This window comes from Triticum urartu, chromosome 4A (genome assembly GCF_056163025.1).
Source record: "Triticum urartu cultivar PI428250 chromosome 4A, HENAU_Tu73, whole genome shotgun sequence".
NCBI classification, from domain to species: Eukaryota; Viridiplantae; Streptophyta; class Magnoliopsida; order Poales; family Poaceae; genus Triticum; species Triticum urartu.
In genome coordinates, this window is record NC_141876.1 from 602,800,599 (window position 1) to 602,819,631 (window position 19,033).

At 48.7% G+C, this 19,033-nt stretch overlaps 3 protein-coding genes across 3 annotated transcripts; 2 read left to right on the top strand and 1 right to left on the bottom strand.

The window, feature by feature from the left end:
- The first annotated feature begins 616 nt into the window (after positions 1-616).
- Positions 617-1,198, top strand: LOC147977173 (uncharacterized). The gene has a single exon (XM_087521088.1). It carries the CDS (start codon positions 617-619, stop codon positions 1,196-1,198), a length of 582 nt encoding a protein of 193 aa, XP_087377214.1.
- An 11,829-nt stretch (positions 1,199-13,027) lies between these two features.
- On the top strand, positions 13,028-14,458 carry LOC125553157 (NAD(P)-binding Rossmann-fold superfamily protein). The gene is made up of 4 exons (XM_048716940.2): positions 13,028-13,253; positions 13,332-13,540; positions 13,732-13,961; positions 14,055-14,458. Exons 1-4 carry the CDS (start codon positions 13,147-13,149, stop codon positions 14,331-14,333), a joined length of 825 nt encoding a protein of 274 aa, XP_048572897.1. The 5' UTR covers positions 13,028-13,146; the 3' UTR covers positions 14,334-14,458.
- Positions 14,459-14,553: 95 nt separating this feature from the next.
- Positions 14,554-18,610, bottom strand: LOC125553156 (S-adenosylmethionine carrier 1, chloroplastic/mitochondrial). Its single transcript, XM_048716939.2, has 12 exons — positions 18,455-18,610; positions 18,285-18,376; positions 18,068-18,150; positions 16,870-16,946; positions 16,609-16,699; positions 16,384-16,437; positions 16,210-16,305; positions 15,895-15,984; positions 15,430-15,481; positions 15,239-15,300; positions 15,065-15,145; positions 14,554-14,937 (listed from the first exon to the last, which is right to left on the bottom strand). Exons 2-12 carry the CDS (start codon positions 18,337-18,339, stop codon positions 14,809-14,811), a joined length of 870 nt encoding a protein of 289 aa, XP_048572896.1. The 5' UTR covers positions 18,340-18,376; positions 18,455-18,610; the 3' UTR covers positions 14,554-14,808.
- Positions 18,611-19,033: the final 423 nt, after the last annotated feature.

The following is a 19,033-nucleotide window of genomic DNA, read 5'->3' on the forward strand; positions in this document are numbered from 1 at the left end:
GTTTTTACATGCCTGCCCATATCGAGCCTTGGTATCTCTATTTGTAATAATGTAAGCTAGCTCTCGTTGGCTGTGATGTATTGCTCACCTGTCTAGCTTGCTCTGTTTATATTTGACCAAATGCTTCACAAGTGGCCATAAAACTCTGTTTCGTTCTCTGTTTTATGTATCTGCGTGGTGGGAAAATCCAACGAAGGAGGAGATTTGACGGAATTAGTTTTTTTTAAGAACATGATTGATGGAATTCCCTCGCAAAAAAATAGATTGATGGAATTAGAGCAACTCCAACGGGCCGACCCAAATGGACGGCGTTTTTGTCCGCTTTTTGTCCGTTTGGGTCGGCCGCCCGCCCGCCCGCCGTCCGCCCTCTTTTAGTTTTGGGTCGGCAGTGCGCCCAACGGGCCGACCCATTTCATGACCGCGCGCGTTTAAGATCATGCCTCGCTGTGGTTTTGGCTCTCCAGCGTGCGGGGGAAAGCGGCCTAGCGCGCGCTGGTTTTGGCGCTCCAGCGCGCGGGAAAGGTTCACGCGCGCTCGCCGCGGCCGGCCCTCGTTATAAAGAAGGCGCTCCCTCCACACTCTGTCCGCCGCCCACTCTCGTCGCCTCTGCGCCACCATGTCGATCCGCCGCCTGGGCGCTTTGGATTTTCGCGGAGTCCGCGAGTTCCGCTCCGACGCCTTCTCCTCCGAGATCTGCTTTCGCGAGAAGCGTCTCATCCTCGGCACCTTCGACACCGCAGAGGAGGCGGCCCGCGCGCACGACGCGACGGCGTGGCGCCTCCGGAGGCCTCGTCGGGATATGAATTTTCCCACCGTATCGAGCCAGCCGGCTCAGGATCTGGCGCCTCTCCCGCGGCTTTTCACCGACGAGGATCGTCGTGTCCACCGGAGGCGGCAGCGTCGACTTGCCATCTCAAAGAAGGACATGGAAGCCTTAGTGGTGTGGCGCGGAGGCTTCCCGCAAGACATCGTCGACGAGCGCCAGTTCTACACACAATTGAGGTTGGAGAGGGACGCGAGGAGGAGGAAGCGAGCCGCGTATCGGGAGGACAAGCGTTCACGGAAGCAGGCAGCTCAATTGAAACTGAAGCTACGAGAAACGTCGGGTTGGAATTTTGAAGACAAGCAGCTTGCTGACGCCTACATTCAGACGTCGGAGGAGGACATTACCGAGTTTGAGTCAGAAAGCGACGAGTAGTGGTCTTTTTCTTTTATCTGTGTACGCTAGAATTATATCCTATTTTAATTTGAAAAAATGGCCAGCGGCGTCGGCGACATAGTAGGCGGGCGAGTGTGTGAATCCAATGTGCCACCGATCAGCGGGCCCGGTGAGGAAACAGGGCGAGCGCGCGCGTCCGTCTTGTGTCCGCGCCGACGCAAATCAGGCTTAAAAATAGGCCGGCAATGGGTCGGCAGGCGGACGAAAGCGGACGCGCGTCCGTTTGGGTCGACGCGTTGGACCGGTTTTTTTGTCCGCGCCAATCCAAACGGACGGCCGCGGACGAAATGGCTCGCTCTTACTTAATCTACGGTCGATGTGTAGCGGGAGCGGTGGCCGGCCACAGATTGAGATCCACGAGTAGTCAATCCATTTTCTACCTTGCTCTTCCTATCTATCTATGCAAAATATAAAATAAAATACCTTGGTCTTCTCAAATCGAACCCTAGTCTTGGGCCGGCGCACGCACAATGTCATGGGCGTGGCGATCGTTCCTCGGTCGATCTCACCCCCTCCTCATCTCCCGTCCACGGCCAGTCCGCCGCCATGCCAGCCGCCCCACCGCCGTTCTAGGCCGAGATGGCCCGATCGGCTCACGAGGTTACGATGGTGACTCGCATGCCAAGGTCGCAAGGAAGCGGCATCTGTACGTGGTGCTCGACGACCACAAGGACGGCTACGGAATCCACAAGCTAGACCTTGGCGCCGAGGACGATCTGGACAGCGGCGGTGCGCGGCCCCTTCCGGACCCTCCGCTCCTGCGCGTGGTGCTTAAAACCGTCGGAGAGCGCGCGCAGTTCGCCGCCGTGGGCAGCAGCTGCATCGCCATAGGCACCCCTTCCGTCTTAGAAGACTGTTGGCTCGGCGCCCTCCTGGCCTCCTCATCTACGACACCAAGACGGCGGCGATGGCCGTCTCGCCTCAGGTCCCAAGGGGCTTCCTACAACATGGCCACAAGGCGGCCTTGGCCGTCGGGAACAGGCTGTACATGCTCGAGGCCAAGTCCGACGTGTGGAACAGCGGCGGGCACCTGCACTGCCTGCGCGACGGCGACGGCCACGACAACGACGTCGGCGGGTGGATAGGTTGGCAGCCACTGTCCAACTACCCGCGGTGGTGCTGGAGCGCCGACGCGACTCCTCGGATCCTCCCGTCCTCCCCGACTCCTCTGACGCTCCCGTTCTGTACCGACTACATCATGGCGTACGCGGCGCACGGGCAGCCGCACGAGCATGTGCACGAGGTCTTCGTGTCTGTGAGATCCACCAACAGGAGCAAGTACCCTCTGACGGGCCGTCTAGGCGTCGGCACCTTCTCTTTCAGCACGGCGACCCGCGAGTGGACGCGGCGCGGCAACTGGCAGCTGCCGGCCCACGGCCACGCCCACTACGACGGCGAGCTAGGAGCGTGGCTCGGGCTCCACGCCGTCAACGACGAAGGCGACATGTATCGCCCCCGCGTGACGGACGGGCACCTCTGTATCGGCGGCGTCACTTCCCACCCGGCCGAGTGGAAGGTCGGCATGGAGCAGCTGTTCCGCCTGGATGAGGACGCCGCGGCAGGCTGGAGGCACGTCGATGCGAAGCTCGTGCCCATGGTGGCCAGCGATGGCAGCAGCGAGTACTGCATCATGGAGCGCCTGCGACCCAACAAGGAGAAGGAGAAGGTGGTGGTGTGTATCAATGAGTGTCTCCTCCGGCTCACCACTTTCCGTGTTGAGCGTGGCGAGGACGACGGTGAGCCGGTGGCCACGGCTCGCCGGCCACCTCGCTGTTACAAGCTGTACAGGCACAACAAGAATTTTGAGGCTCAAGCGTTCTGGATGTAATTAGCACACAGCAGCGTGTCATTGGTTGAATTCTTGCGGTATACTACCTCCGTCCAAAATTAATTAGTTTTCGCTGAAATGAATGTATTTGAACGTATTTCAGTGCTACATATATCTGCTAGAGCGTGAAGTAATTCCGGACTCGGAGGGAGTACTATATACAAATTGGTGATGAATTTTCAGGTTTAAATCCTAGGCTCCTCGCTTTGCAGTGGCATTCTTCTGAATATTTTCTTAGATGCTTCTGTATATTTCCTTACATGCTTGTCTATGTTTCCTTTAGATGCTTGGATTGGAGTAGTAATATGTTTTTAACGACGGCTCATTCGACGCCGCGTATGTCGGATCATTCGACACTTCAAGATTCGTGCAGCTGAGTGTTTTGTTTCGTTTCGGCCTGTTAAGATGCGTTATCAGCTTTTCCGCAAAAAAAAAAGATGCATTATCAGCCCGTTTGTTTGTCTGTTTGTTTCTATTTGTTTTTGGGTGGGCAGGGGCGGGAGTGCGTTATGTCCTTTTATTCTTCTTTTCATTGCAGTGGGCTATGGCAGCGCAAAGTCATTTTGCGCGGTTGGTCACGTACGGGTGGATCTGAGGCCGTCCACTTTTTCTAAGATTCATTAAACGGTATGATCCACCTAGATGTATAGCAGGAGTATATTTCTTGTATCTTTATTTGTAGTCAAATCAGTGGCAGCATAATGGACCTCAAAGTACACCTTTTGTTAGGGACGGTACACATGCAAGAGTCTCCTCTCACTCTACCTACGGAACAAATCCATTTATTTCCTCTTAGACAATTTAAATCAACCATATCTTTTGAACCTTAGACTTGTTTTTGAAACTTCTTTATATATTTGGACTCCTGGCATCAAGAACTTTAAAACAGGACCAATTTTGGATATATTTCAAACACATTTAATTTTTGACGTTTCACATTCCATGCGGCTTTTGTGATGTTTGTGAAATGCGGCTTTTGAAAATGACAATAATATGAAACTGAAATGTCAACTTGTGAAACGGATTAGTTGGAAATGTGTAACTATTTATTTCAAATGAGTGAAACGTGTTATTTTATAAATATGAAATTAGAATAGATGTGAGTTTTGTGAAACAAGCCGGTGAAAAGTGAAATGTGGGTTCTGAAAATGAAAATAATATGTAACTGAAATGTTAACTTATGAAAATGATTATTTAAAAATGTGTAATAGTTTATTTAAAAAGAGATAAATATGTTATTCCAAAAATGTGGAATTAAAATAGATATCATTTTTGTGAAACAAGCTTACAAAAAGTGAAATGTGGGTTCTGAAAACGAAAACAATATGGAACCGAAATGTCAACTTATGAGCCTGATTATTTTTTAATGTGTAACAATTTATTTGAGAAAAGTGATTTTTTTTCAAAAATGTGATATTGAACTAGATATGTTTATGTGAAATATGTTTCATGAATTTCAAACTGATTTAAAATGTATCTAAAATCGGTCTTGTTTTAAAGGTATTTGCGACATGAGTTCAACTATATAAAAAGTTTTGGAATTGCAAATTTTTTATGAGATATGAATGATTGAAGTTACTAAACGTGAAATAAATGGATGATCTAGTTTGGAAGAGAGAAGAGATAGAATGGCAGCGCATGCATGCCAACCCTGTACCATCTGACTAAAAGCTGACTCTAGTAGGACCTCGCGTACCGTATTGACATGTTTGATAGATGTGTATTGTTAAAGCAAAATGACTAACTTTTTATATTGCACAATGTTACACTAATCTTTAGATAGGACGAGCGGCTAGCGATCTGCCGCTAGGTGCCGGAAATGCTCAATTTTACTTTTCGGCTATGGCAGGGGTGCTGATCTTTTCTGTGGTTTATTTTGGGCTTTTATTTTCCGTGTCCTTAATTTTAACACCCGTCAGAAGGGTCACTTAGAATAGTGTCTCTGATTTTTTTTCAATAAAAGGGCCAGTGCTAGGTGTCCATTAATGCACAATGTGTCCTTGCTACCCCCCTTTCCCAACATGATATGCCGGATTTTTTTGCATGGAGTTATACGAAAACGGTATGTTTTCAGTTCGGTCAACATAGTTTGTGGAGTGGGATCATCAACATGGGGGGGGGGGGGGGGGGGGGGGAAGTTCCATAAACCAATGGATTGTGAAGAACTATGATCAATACAATTTGGCAGAAGATATGGAAGCTCTAATGTCCGACAAAGGTGGAAATTTTTATTTGGCGTACATTGCATGGTATACACTCCCATGTTTGCAAACATGCATATCAAAGTCTCCCATCAATGTCATGCTTGCTCTTCAGATCCAGAAGACACAAGTCATGGGTTATTTTTCTGTCACAAAGCAAAAGAAATTTGGAAAATACTAGGTTTGGATGAAACTATTATGAGAACATATGAAGTTGATCGTGCGGGTGAGGCGGTCCTGGCGTTTTTTCTTCTCATGGCGGACTAGGATTTGTCCTCTGTGGAGATTCATAATGTTCGAGAGTTGATAGCCATTACTACCTGATATTGGTGGTGAAAAAAACGCAAACTGGTTCATGAGGAAGCAATCCAAAGTGCATCTTAGATCTCTATGGGGATTCACGACCTTATAACAAATTTTGTTATTGGTTCATCTCCAAGAGTGACAATAAAAAAGGAGGCTGGGGAGTCGTCCACCGTTTTTTTTTTGTAAAACTCAATGTTGATACATCCTTTTTGACCATGATCAACTTTGGTGCACGGACAGGGCGGTTCTCGAGGATGATAAAGGCAAACTCATTCGGGGGAATAGGAACTAAGATTGTTGTGCAGATGTCGTGACAGCTGAAGCTTTGGCCCTCATATTCGGTTTGTCTCTTGCGCAAAGGGTGGAATGTAATCGTCTTACTCAGACAACCTGAAAGTCATCAACACCATGAAGAGCGGAGTGTGTTCTACAAGCACGGCGATGGTGGTTTTTGACTATTTGTTATTATTTTGTGTGTGGTTTTCCTATTTCTAAGTTCGATTGTAATAGAGAAGCAAATATGTTAGCACATGAACTGGCTAGCTAGGTTGGCTTCTCCTACTTTTGATTGGCTTGAGGAACCTCCTAATGAAATTGTAATCCTCCTCGTAGAAGATGTATCTATTATTTCTATCGAATATTATTTTTGAAGTGCGAGGTGGGATCGCATGCATGCAGTAAGTTTTGATGATTGAGATCAACGGTCATCCGGGCCTCACAAGACTTACGAGGAGGGTTGGATGGATCGAGCCATCTATCCATTTTCTACGTTGGTCTTCCCAAACCAAACCCTAGGCTTCGGTCGGCGCACAATGTCTTTGGCGTGGCGAGCGCTCCCCCGCCGATGTCACTCCCTCATCCTGTCCCGTCTCCGGCCAGTTAACCGCCCCCGGGCGAGCCACCTGACGGCCGCTCTCGACAGAGACGGCCCGATCGGCTCACGAGGCTACGCCTCCAGCTCCAACTCCGATGGCGACTCGCATGCCAAGGTCGCGACGAAGCGGCATCTGTACGTGGTGCTCGACGACCACAAGGACGGCTACGGAATCCACAAGCTGGACCTTGGCGCCGAGGACGATCTGGACGGCGGCGGTGCGCGGCCCCTCCCGGACCCTCCGCTCCTGCGTGTCGTGCTTGCAACCGTCGGAGAGCGCGCGCAGTTCGCCGCCGTGGGCAGCAGCATCGTGGCCATAGGCACCCCTTCCGTCTTAGAAGACTGTTGGCTCGACGAGCTAGGCGCCCTCCTCGTCTACGACACCAAGACGGCGGCGACGGTCGTCACGCCCCAGCTCCCAAACGGCCTCCTGCCGGACGGCCACAAGGCAGCCATGGCCGTCGGGAACAGACTGTACATGCTCGAGTCCAAGTCCAGTCCGGCGTGGAAGCCGTACGCGTGGAACACCGGCGGGAACCTTCACTGCCTGCGGGACGGCCACGACGACGTCGGCGGGTGGACAGGTTGGCAGCCACTGTTCCACTACCCGCGGTGGTGCTGGAACGCCAACCCGACTCTCCCGGCCCTCCCGTTCTGCGCCGACTACATCACGGCGTACACGGCGCACGCGCCGCCGCACGAGCAGGTGCACGAGATCTTCGTGTCCGTGAGAGCCGCGGACACGAAAGAGTACCATCTGGGAGCAGCTACCTTCTCGTTCAGCACGGCGACGAGCGAGTGGACACGGCGCGGGGACTGGCAGCTGCCGGCCCACGGCCACGCCCACTACGACGGCGAGCTGGGCGCGTGGCTCGGGCTCCACTTAGTCAACGACGAAGGCGACATGTATGGCCCCCGCGTGACGGACGGACGCCTCTGCATCGGCGACGTCACTTCCCACCCGGCCGAGTGGAAGGTCGGCAGGGAGCAGCTGTTCCGCCTGGATGAGGATGTCGCGGCAGGCTGGAGGCACGCTGATGCCAAGCTCGTGCCCATGGTGGCGAGCGATGGTGGCAGCGAGTACTGCATCATGGAGCGCCTACGACCCAAGAAGGAGAAGGAGAAGGAGAAGAAGGTGGTGTGGGTCAACCATTATTGGTACGAGAAGGAAGAGGAGGTGGAGTGTCTCCTCCGGCTCACCAGTTTCCGTGTCGAGCGTGGCGAGGACGGTGAGCCGGTGGCCACGGCTTGCCGGACACCTCGCTATTACAAGGTGTTCAGTCATAATAAGAATTTTGAGGCTCAAGCGTTCTGGATGTAATTAGCACAGCCGCATGCATGCTTGGTTGAATTTTCTTCCAAATGTAACAAACTATCGGAGTAGTTAAAAGGAATTTCACCGAATGTTATTATGATTTTTCATGTGGTGATCATCATGCGAGGATCATTGTCTTACTGCTATAATACCAAAGCAAGTTGAATAAATTGCAAATGGGTGCCGGACCCATCATAGATGCATGTGTGGTGTTAAAGTTCGTACGTGATAGGCCCGGGGTAGAAATCCGTCTCCGATGTGTGACCAACGTCGACAGGTAACCTGGTCGACGAAGCCTAATTTGATGGGTTCTACTATATCGATGTCTACAATGGCCTATTCGATTCCATAAAAGTTAACCCTAATCAGCGTGCCTCCCTTTCATTTGCAATCAGAGTCCCCACCACCTCAATTGATGTGTCTAGATCGTGCCTACTTGGCCAAAAAAAAGAACAAGAAGGGGGAGTGGATTGCTCCCTCGTCGTCGTCCCTCCGATGGAGGAGAGATGGTGACATCAGGCGGTGTCAAACATTCAGTCGTAGAAGGAAGGGGGCACCGGATAAAGAGCTCGAGAGGAATAGGAGCCGCCAGAGAGCAGGGCACAGAGCTCCTGGGGATGGAAAAAAAATGCAAGTCTCAAATGCCAAGTGCAAAACAGTCATTCATGAGATGACGAGAACATTATATTATTTAATAACAGCAAAACCATATTTGGTTGGAGCTAACTAGATAAGGGGAATGGAATGTTAAGGGTTTTAAGATATAAAGTGACATGTTTGATTGGAGGCGATGAGAATTAGGGGGGATTGGACTTGGGCGTTAGAGTCTAACTTTCCATGGTAGCTACATGTAAGTTGACTTAATTTATAGTTTGGGTAAGTCGATTTTCTGTGAGAAGGAACGATTGAGGAGGAAGAAAACTAGAGGAAGAAGAAAGAAGGTTGACAGTTGGATCCTTAATCTGATGACCCGGAAAATCGACCTAACCAAATTTTTTTCCAGACGACTTACATAAAGGATTTTCCCTCACTTTCACCATCTTTTTTTTATGGGAAGGCTTACTTTATTAATCAAATGATAGATACATCGTCTGCTAGCAATTTCACAATAAAATCAGGCGGGACATCAATCCAAAGAGATGGATTGTTAACAAGTACCCATCTAGCCAGCTTAAGAGCTACAAAGTTTGACTCTCTAATACAATGCTCAAGAGTAACCTTCCCGAAATCTACTAGATTACTTCGACATTCATCAATGACCGGCGCTGCCACCATAGAATAACCTCCATTGTGGTTTAGTGCATCCACCACCGTGGTATTGTCTGATCTCACCACCAAGTTATAGCATCCCGTATCCCTTGCTAGCTTCAATCCTTCGAGCAAAGCTGCCGCTTCTGCCGTAAACACATCAGCTACATGTTCTAATCTCGCTGTGGATGCCGCTATAAAGGACCCCCGGTGATCACGGATAACAGCTCCACATGATCCTGCATAGTCGTCCTCTGTGAATGATGCATCCACATTTAGAATTAGCTGCCCCGCGAGAAACGCCGGGCACTTATTTATCTTGGGTGCGATTTTAACTTCGGTTCCACGAACATAGTTCAGCGCTAGGGCAACCACGGCAGGTGTTGTTCTTCCTGGTGTCAATATATCTTCGCCTCGCACAAACTGTCTTCTTTGCCACCATAAAAACCAGCATGCTATCGATATAAGCTCTGGTAATTCAACCACTCCAGAGTAGCATCGCTGATAAGAACCATCGCAGAGAATAAAACCTAGGACCGCCGAACCTGACCGACCAGTCATTCTAGCGAAAGTAATATCAGGTGCGATTCCCAGAGCCTCCCATACTGCCTGCGATCTTGCACACTTGAACAACATATGAGATAAGTCCTCCGCCCCATCTGGACAAAATGGGCATTGGGAAACAGTCCCAACATGGCGATTCATCAGGGTACTCCGACATGGAATGGCGTTGTGCAAGCATCTCCAGATAAAAATTTTAACTTTTGCTGGTACTTTCAAACTCCACAAATTCCTCCAGACTAGGTGGGGCGCCATGGAATAGCTGGCCAGACCGCTTTCCTCGGTATCATAGTTGACTTCCCATTGCTTGTAGTAGGCAGATCGCACTGAAAATACTCCGCTCTTTGTGAGGTGCCATGCAACATAGTCCTCCGTCTCCACATGAAACAACGGAATTTGTAATATGCGCTCTGCATCGATATGCCAGAAGTTCTCCCAGATTAACATCTCATCCCATTCTCCTGTAGTTGGGTCAATCAACTCATTCACTTTAGTAAGTACATGGTTCCCCCTTACTGTTAATATTTTCTTGGAAGCACTGTTTGGGATCCAGCAATCATCCCATATATTAATCTTGTCTCCATTGCCTACTCTCCAAATATAGCCCTTCTTAAAAGTTTGAATGCCGGACCAAATGCTTTGCCACACATAAGACGACCCCTTCTTCAATTGACAGTTCAAAAGGTCTCCTGTAGGGTAGTACCTTGCTCTTAGAACACGTGCACATAAGGAACCAAAGTTCTCAATTAGTCTCCAACACTGTTTTGCCAACATTGCCAGATTAAAACTATGAATATCCCGGAATCCCATACATCCTCTCTCCTTTGGAATACACATCTTCCACCAAGCAAACCAATGCATCCTTCGTTGGTTCTCCTCATCACCCCACCAAAATTTTCTTTGGGAATTTAAATACACTCATCGCATAAGTTGGGATGGCTTGGGCCACCGCTTTCAGCAAAGCCTCTTTACCTCCATATGAGAGAGTTCTCTCTTTCCATCCATTCACCATTGCTTGAATTCTTTCTATAATGTGTTTAAAACAATCAACACGGTCCACCCCTACCATGGATGGTAGACCCAAATATTTGTCTGATATAGACTCAGTCATGATGTTCAGAGTTTGGCACACTTCTGCCTTCACCTCGACATTTGTGTTAGGACTGAAGAATATAGAGCATTTTGCTTCACTCACCAATTGGCCCGAGGCTGAACAATACACATCTAATATTCCACGCAGGGTGTTTGCATTTTGGGCATCTGCTCTCATAAGAATAAGAGAATCATCAGCAAAAAGTAAATGAGATATTTTTGGGGAGTCTCTACACACCTGCACACCATTCAAGTTACCAGCCTCCTCCTCATGGGTAATAAGAGCAGACAGTCCTTATACTCAACCGATCTTACGCAAGACATGACCATTTGAATCCATTGAGCATGAAATCCCAACTTAGTCAACATGGCCTCCAAAAATACCCACTCAACTCGGTCGTATGCTTTGTGCATATCTAGCTTGATCGCACATGTTCCAAACTTCCCCTTCTTTCTTTTCTTCATCGTATGTAAACACTCATATGCCACTATAACGTTATCAGTGATAATGCGCCCTGGAACAAACACGCTCTGAGTCTCACTGATAATATCTGGAAGAAATACCTTTAGACGTGCCGTGAGCATTTTTGAGATCACCTTATATACCACATTACATAAGCTGATAGGCCTGAATTGGGTGATTTTCTCTGGGTTGTCCACTTTGAGTATCAAAACAATAGTAGTGGAGTTCCAACCTTCCGGGATTGTACCTGTATTGACAGCCGTTAGCACCTCCTTCGTTAGATCTCCTCCGAGCAAGTGCCAAAACTTTTTATAGAAGATAGCATGTAATCCGTCTGGTCCCGGTGTTTTCAAATCACCTATACTGAAAAGGGCCTTCCTAACCTCCTCTTCTGTGTACGGTGCCATAAAAGAGTCGTTCATATAATCCGTAACACACCGTTTAACTTTATTAATTACATTCATCGCTGGTACATCAACTTCTGCAGAAAAAAGATGTTGAAAGTACTCACTAATCAAGGTACGCATAGCTTCATTGTCCTCTCTCCATACGCCAGAATCATGAAAGAAATTAGTATTCCGATCACCGAATTTAAGCCAGTTTGCGCGGCTGCGTTGAACCCAGTAGATCTCTTTCTTCTACAGATTTTCTTCTATCTCCATTAGCAAAACTCGCTGCCTGTCTCCCGACTCGTCAGTGAGAGGGCCGGACCGCAGCAACTCCAACTCCGCCTTGAGCTCCTTTAACCGCCGATGGGGCGCCTTAAGTATCGAGCGATCCCATTCATGCATGGTGGCGTGGACACTAGCTGTGCGTTCTGCAATTGGTCCCTCACTTTTACCATCTTATTAGAGAAGGGAGTGTATGGAAATTGGGAGGGAACTAATATACGGAGAACAAAAGCTAACACTGACTCTCATGATTGCTTTTCATTTTCCAATCCATGCCGCTGCCACCTCAATGGATATGTTTAGATCGTGCCTGCTTCGCCATAGGACGAGGAGAAGATTGCCGCTGGCATTAATGCCTCATCGAATGGGAGAAGAGATGAAAACATTGAGGCAAATATTCGCACGTCCGGTCATAAAGAGGAAGACGGTCGCCGTATAAGAAAAATGATAGAAAGGGAGGGCCACCAGAGAGCATGACGGCAAGCTATAGAGGACACGTGGCACGTGGAAAACGGTTCGTTCACGAGGTGACGAGGACATCATAAATTTTCAAAAATGATAAGTACTAAATGTTCGGTACGGGCACATGAAAACCCGCCCGGACATTTTTCATGGCAACTTTAGGCCACGTTCGAAAGTTCTCTGGCTTCCCAAATTGGCTAGCTTCTCGGCCAGCCAGCCAAGCCAGCTTCGCACGGGAGTGGCGAAGCGTTCGGCAGCAGCGGCTGCTTCTGCTCCGTCAGCATGGGCCAGAGAGGAGAGGCACGGGCTAGTCTGACACTGGGGTCGTGAGGTCACTGGTTTGCTTGGGAGTGTTTTCTCTAATCGAAGCGGTACACAAATCACTTCGGAATAATATTCTCATGTAAATTCATTCAACTCATTCTTCGTCGTTTGGAGAAGCTACGCTTCCGCTGCTCCACGAAATTGCAATGCGGGAGGGCTGGGCTTCCTAAAGCTGGCTTCGCGGACCTGGGCCGTTTGGCATCGCTCTACGCATGGAGCTGGTGACGCGTGGAGCTGGAGAGCATCCGAGCAGGTCATAAGTTGACAAGAGGATGGCAAGTTAGGTGCAAGCTCCTTAAGCACAAAAGTTATTATGCTTGACAATTAAAGTTGTCATCCTCACATCATTAAATTTGCAGCTGAAAGTCATTCAGAGCACGTACTTGTACCGAATGTTTGATACTTATCAGATTCGTAAAAAATTTAACGCCAACGTGTATGGCGTGGCCCGATATTGAAGATGATGACTGGGTAAATTTTGTCTTGTTATAACTCTCACGTGTCACGCACGCAGCAAGGCGACGACGCACTTGACACGGTTGGTCGCTGCTGCCGGGAAGAAGAAGAAGAAGGGGAAAGGGGATGGCCGCCGACGCAGCCTACGCGAAGCGGGTGCTGCTCGCCTGCAACGGCGGCGGCGACGCCGTCTCGCGGGGGGTCGCCGTCGGCCTAGCCAGGCACGGCTGCAGGTACTCCCTCTCACCTCGCCGCCGTTCCCCTTCTTCTTCCTGTTGCTCGGTTCTGAATCTAAGCGCGCGCGCGCACAGGCTGGTCCTGGTGGGCGACGAGGGCGCCCTGGCCGCGACGGCGGAGGAGGCGCGGCGCAGCGCGGCCGGAGGGGCGGCGGCCGTCGCGGTGGTGGGACTGGACCTCGCGGCCTGCGACGAGGCGGCCGTCGGCGCCGCGGTGGAGGCGGCGTGGCGCTGCTTCGGGGACGGCGGGCTCGACGCCCTCGTCAACTACTGCTCCTACGAGGGTATGCACATATTACTGACAGACAGTGATACACATGCCCGATTTTCCATCTGACAGAAATCTTTTACACATGCCCAAGCCCGACTAATCACCAACCCAAATGTTGTCTGAATCTTTCGGTCAGCTTATCGTCCACTAATTTCACCCATGGACCTCTTTGACCATGAAATGTTTGCTTCACTGTAAGAGCAGGGGAAGTGCAAGACTGCCTCAGCGTGACTGAAGATGAGTACAACAAGACCATGAAAGTCAATGTAATCACACCCTGGCTTCTGATAAAGGCGATGGCGAAGCGGTTCCGGGATGCGCAGTCCGGCGGTTCCGTGGTGTGCTTGACCCAGATCATCGGCGCCGAGAGAGGATTGTATCCGGGGGCGGCGGCATATGGCACAAGTTTAGGCGCCGTTCACCAGCTCGTCAGAGTAAGCCTTCTTTCCTGTTACCAAAAAAGCCTGAATGATTAATCACGGAAATCCTGAATGCGTACATGACCATGATGTTCTTTGTTTTTTCAGCTATCGGCGATGGAGCTCGGCAAGCACAAGATCAGGGTGAATGCCGTCTGCCGTGGCCTCCACCTGGGGGACAAGTTCCCTGTCTCTGTTGGGGAGGAGAAGGCCGAGAAGGCGACCAGGGAGGTGATGCCGCTGCGGCGGTGGCTGGACCCAGAGAAGGACCTCGCTTCCACGGTGCTGTACCTGGTCGGCGACGACTCCCGCTTCATGACAGGCACCACCATCTATGTCGACGGCGCGCAGTCCATCGTGCGCCCTCGCATGCGTTCCTTCCTGTAGGTAGGTTAGTCATGCCGGTCCTGGGGATGGTTGGCCATGTCTGGATTTCCACACTCCATCAGGATGACTCCTGATATGTTGTTGTTGAATAACAGTGGTTTGTGCAAAGAGAGCAAGTGTGATAATTAAGCAGTCTCTGTGAATGCAATAATGAATGGTAGAGTAAAGATCAAAATTGACAAAGACTATCCAGAATCAACATGAGTGGCACAGCAGGCCCTTCTTCAGATAAAAGACAGTCTTTTTTGAAGAACAATCTGCTAAACTTTATTAAAGGAGTAATGTTTACAGGGACTCATACAGGATCATAACCATCGCCGACGTCAAAACAAACTCTTGAAACTGATTGTATGACTTATAGTTCTGGAAGAAGAAACGCAAGGCCCAGCACATAAAATTGGAGCAAAACTTCAGGTGAAGGGCAATAGTGTGGTGTTCAGCATAGGATGCACAATTGCTTGGTGGGTTGGTTGGTTCACTCGTCCTTCTCTACCAGCGCAGCCTTGCGGCTGCTCCTCTCAGCGAGCACCGACTTGGTCTTCTCCAGCACGCCGAAGAAGATGGACCCGCCGATGCCGATCCACAGAACTCGCGGCTCGATGCCCTGCAAGCATCGTCAAAATCATAAGAAGCATTGTGCTTAGCATTAGATTATCCAATAGGGTATTTTTAAAGAGTTTAAACTGCTTTTCTCTCACACACAAATAAAAGCTATATCAGTGGTTCTATACCTTCAAGAATGCCCCGGGACCTTCCTCTCTCAAGATCGTCTTAGCACAGCTTACGATTCCGGAGTATTGCTTCGTTTGCCCCTGCAATGGAAGTTGGAACCAGTGGGTCAGTACTCAATTATGTAAAAGCGGATTTTGGTGTGGAATGTTCCATTTAAAGGGGGGAGGATCCACCTGAACCATCAACCTTGTCTTCAGAACATCGAGGGGGGTCGTTATAGCGCCAGTAATCGCACCTAGCAGAAATGATATAAGATAGTAGTCTTAGGCCAATGGGGGATATAAGAGCAGGAAAAGTGGGAAAGCAAATACAATAAGAGTTAAGAATGTAACTTGAAAAAATAAATTGGGAAATTTGGTTTTACCAGCAAAAGCACCAATTAGTGCATTCTCTGGATCCTTCAGCTCCCTCTTTGCCTGAATAGGTCCATGAAAATTTCAGTTCAAGATAAATTTGGAGAACAGTTAACAGAAATTACTGCTCCACGGGGCACTAATCAAGCGACATTGTAATGCATGTCGATAGGATTTGATGAAAACAGAAAGCATATATACATTTTAGATAATCATGTCACTGGCATCAGAATGTGTCCAAAATCTATGGCAGTTATGACGAAACAATCATGTCCCCAAATCTATGACATGATTTTTAACTGAACATTGTTCATCAAAGGTACAAAATCTAGGAAGGTGTGAGTTCTCAATCCCATATCAAGAATTCAAGACTGGAAGTGTTCTCAGGCATAGAAATAAGAGCATACGTGTTCATGGGAGTAGCTAAGAATGAATAGTAGGTATGGTTAGTATATCAGCAGTGCTGGACTAAGTACCATAAGCTTGTAACCAATTCGAAGTTGCTCGTATATGCAGAATTGAATGGCGTCAAATGGAAGATCTCGAAGTAAAAATGAACCATAACCCTGCAAACAAAAATAATCTAGTGTTAGAATGGATAAGATGATGATATGTATCATGTGACCGCATTTTCTTAACAACCAAATTAATAATTGTCCATACATACTTTAGGGAAAAATGAATGGATTCAAATAATTATATTTCTCCTGATACATGAAATAGCAAGGAAAACTTAAATCTAATATTGGTCAATAGATTGTTCACCAACTAAGAGCTCAGAAGATACATACAGCAAAAAGACCTCTAAATCCTTCCTTGGCAACTATGAGACGAACAGCATCAGGCGCAGTCCTGAACTGACCAGTTTGCATCCTTTGTTTGACCACCTGAATGCAAAGCAATCAATTTCTTATGACAAACAACACTTAATGAACAGAAAATAGAAAAACAAAAAAGATACTGACCTCTGTGGGGACACGAATGAGAGAAGCACCCAACCCTCCAACAGCACCTGCAGTCTGTAGCATCCTCATTCAGAAAAAAAAAGGCTGGCATAAAGCAACATGCTTAAGGGAGTAAGAATGCATTATAAGGGCCGTCGACAAGCTTGCTAGTGCAAACATTACAAAGTGAAAAAGAGAGTGCCTACAGCAATCAGCTAGTGCAACATAAAGTGTGTATGGACTTACAAGATGAGCAACAGCACTCAAATTTTCAGGAAACATGTCCAGTAGCTTCCGTTTAGTTGGTTCGTATATTCCCACAAACAGAGCAGAAGCCCTGCAATAATTTAAAAGCAGCTCAAGAAAATGACAACAGTATATACTGGAAGCAATTATGGCAGTAATTTCATCTCATGAACAATGGATACGCACAATTTATGAGAAGTTGTGGTGCAATGTGAAGAGAATGATATACTACTGTAACTGTTTAACATGATGTAGACTCACGGGAGAACACCGACAAGATTTCCACCCAATCCGGAATACAGGCCTTTCCATTGAATTTGACTTCCAGCTCGAGCAGCCTGCAGATATAAAAAAGGAAGTCAGACAAAATATGTGTGCTGGAATTGTCCATTACCTGTAAGCCATTAACATTTAGAAAAGAATAAGACTTCTCATAGCGAGACTAAATAGTGAACAAGAAAAAAATATACTGACACTATAAATGAAGGGCATAGTTTTATTAGTTAGTGAGTGAGCACTTGGACAATAGTAGCAAACATTCATGTTAGCCGTGTAACCCTTGCATAATCGAGTGTGTATTATATATGGCAATAGAGAAATGCCCTGCACACTGTTTTACAAGGTCAACCGGAACTGAATTACTAGTAGACTACTAAAGTATTCTATCTCCCCGCCAATTTAACACATTATCGTTTTTGTCATAATTATTTGAAAGGTGCATAGGCCATAAGAATCTTCGAAGCCTTTTTATAGACGAAAACAATGAAGTGTTATATTGGCGGGGAGATAGAAATCAGCTTTGAAGCTGATAGTTCAGATTTCAGAATCCAAGCAAGTCTGAAGCACCTTTTTATTCTTAATTGTAAGGTTGCACCTGTTATTGTTTGGGTCATATTTGCTACTGTCTAACATGTGTAGGGTGATACTGGATCAATTACCCTGCAACTGTGGACGTTGATGGGTGGATTCAGAGTGTTAATCTGCCCAAATTCAAGTCCTTTTGCAAGAAGAGGAACGAGCAATGGCAGCAAGCGCATCCAAGCCCTTATTCCTCCATCGCAGGCCCCAACCACGCCGCAACAAATTTCCAACACCACAGTTAGGTTACACTCGTCATCTTTCGCTTTGAATCTGAATACGGTGATTGAATGTCGCGGCATGTCCCATTCAACCTTGCTAGTTTTCGTTTTTTGTGGTTTCGCGATATTGGGAGCAGAGATTTGTGCCAGGTTCAGACATGGCAACCAGTGCAGGTAGTACAACATATGACGGGCCGTCAGACAATGGCATCCTTAAGCAAGTACGTACTAACTGCTGGGAATTGAGTGTAAAATAGCCCGTTGGTTGGGAGCAGGCTCTGGGGTCTGATTGACTGGCCATTGCATTGCCAACAAGCAAAATCGGAGACTGAACTGCACATCTTGAGACCAAATACTCGATTATGTAAGAGGCGGCTGACCTGAAGCCTGGTCTTGATGGTGTCGATGGGGTAGAGCGCCGTCTCCACCACGACCCCGGCGGCGCCTCCGGCTATGACGCCCTCTGCAGGCGAGCAGGAAAGAAAAAAACAGCACGCATAATGAGTCCCCTTCATCCGTGACTGCGAGGAAGGCTGCAGAAAGCGGGGCGAGCTTGTACTGCAGCCGCTGGAGGAGGAGTAGGAGGAGGCGACGCACCGCAGAGGATCTGGAGGAAATTGAAGGGCTTGTCTTCCCCGCCGCCGCCGCCCATGTCTGCCCGCCGGCCGCCGAGAAAGCTGCCCCGAGGTCTGGAGCAAAACAGAGAGGAGCTGAAGCCATTTGCCGCGGGAATCTGCGGGGAAGAGAGGAGAGGAGAGGATTCGCACCTGAGGAGGGGAGGAGGAGGAGGAGCCGCGGGGGACAAGAGCAGAGCGGTGGATTGGGGAGGAAGAAGAGAAGAGGGTTTGAGATTGGGTCGACATCCCGGGTGGATTAGCGCCTGGGCCCATTAGCGGCACCTGGGTTTCTTGTAGGGCTCTTAGCGGCCGGCCCATTTGAGCCTAAAAGAGGGAGCTCGAGCAGCGGCAGCCCGCTCAAAAAAAAGAGAGCAGCGGCAGCCAGCACACGCACGAGTAAAATCGGTCTACCCTCAAAAAAAAGAGAGTAAAATCGGTCAAAAAAAAAAGATGCACGAAAGTAAAAGAGGAGCTCACCGAGGGCGGCGGCCGGCGTTGTCGAGGGAGGGCACCGACGGCAGGAGGCCGGCGAGCCGCGGCCGGAGGCTTGTGGCGGCGCACAAGCAAGAGAGAGGGAGAGATGAGTCGTGTGTGGGAAAATCAGGGGCGGCAGCTAGGTTTTACGATTGGGCCATTGGGGGAATCTGGGAGGGGCTCGGGGCAGTACGATCCAGTACGATGTGTGTCGGCCTGTTGAGCCACTTGCTTGCTGGGCTTCCGGCCTCACTC

Bases quoted from the DNA above. Each gene is read 5' to 3' on its own strand.
- LOC147977173 (XM_087521088.1), top strand. From the start codon at position 617: ATGTCGATCCGCCGCCTGGGCGCTTTGGATTTTCGCGGAGTCCGCGAG.
- LOC125553157 (XM_048716940.2), top strand. From the start codon at position 13,147: ATGGCCGCCGACGCAGCCTACGCGAAGCGGGTGCTGCTCGCCTGCAAC. The intron at 13,254-13,331 runs GTACTCCCTCTC...GCGCGCGCACAG, and splicing joins CTAGCCAGGCACGGCTGCAG to GCTGGTCCTGGTGGGCGACG. The intron at 13,541-13,731 runs GTATGCACATAT...CTGTAAGAGCAG, and splicing joins CAACTACTGCTCCTACGAGG to GGGAAGTGCAAGACTGCCTC.
- LOC125553156 (XM_048716939.2), bottom strand. From the start codon at position 18,339: ATGGGCGGCGGCGGCGGGGAAGACAAGCCCTTCAATTTCCTCCAGATC. The intron at 16,947-18,067 runs GTCAGCCGCCTC...TTATATCTGCAG, and splicing joins CCATCAAGACCAGGCTTCAG to GCTGCTCGAGCTGGAAGTCA. The intron at 16,438-16,608 runs GTAAGTCCATAC...AGGATGCTACAG, and splicing joins TGAGTGCTGTTGCTCATCTT to ACTGCAGGTGCTGTTGGAGG.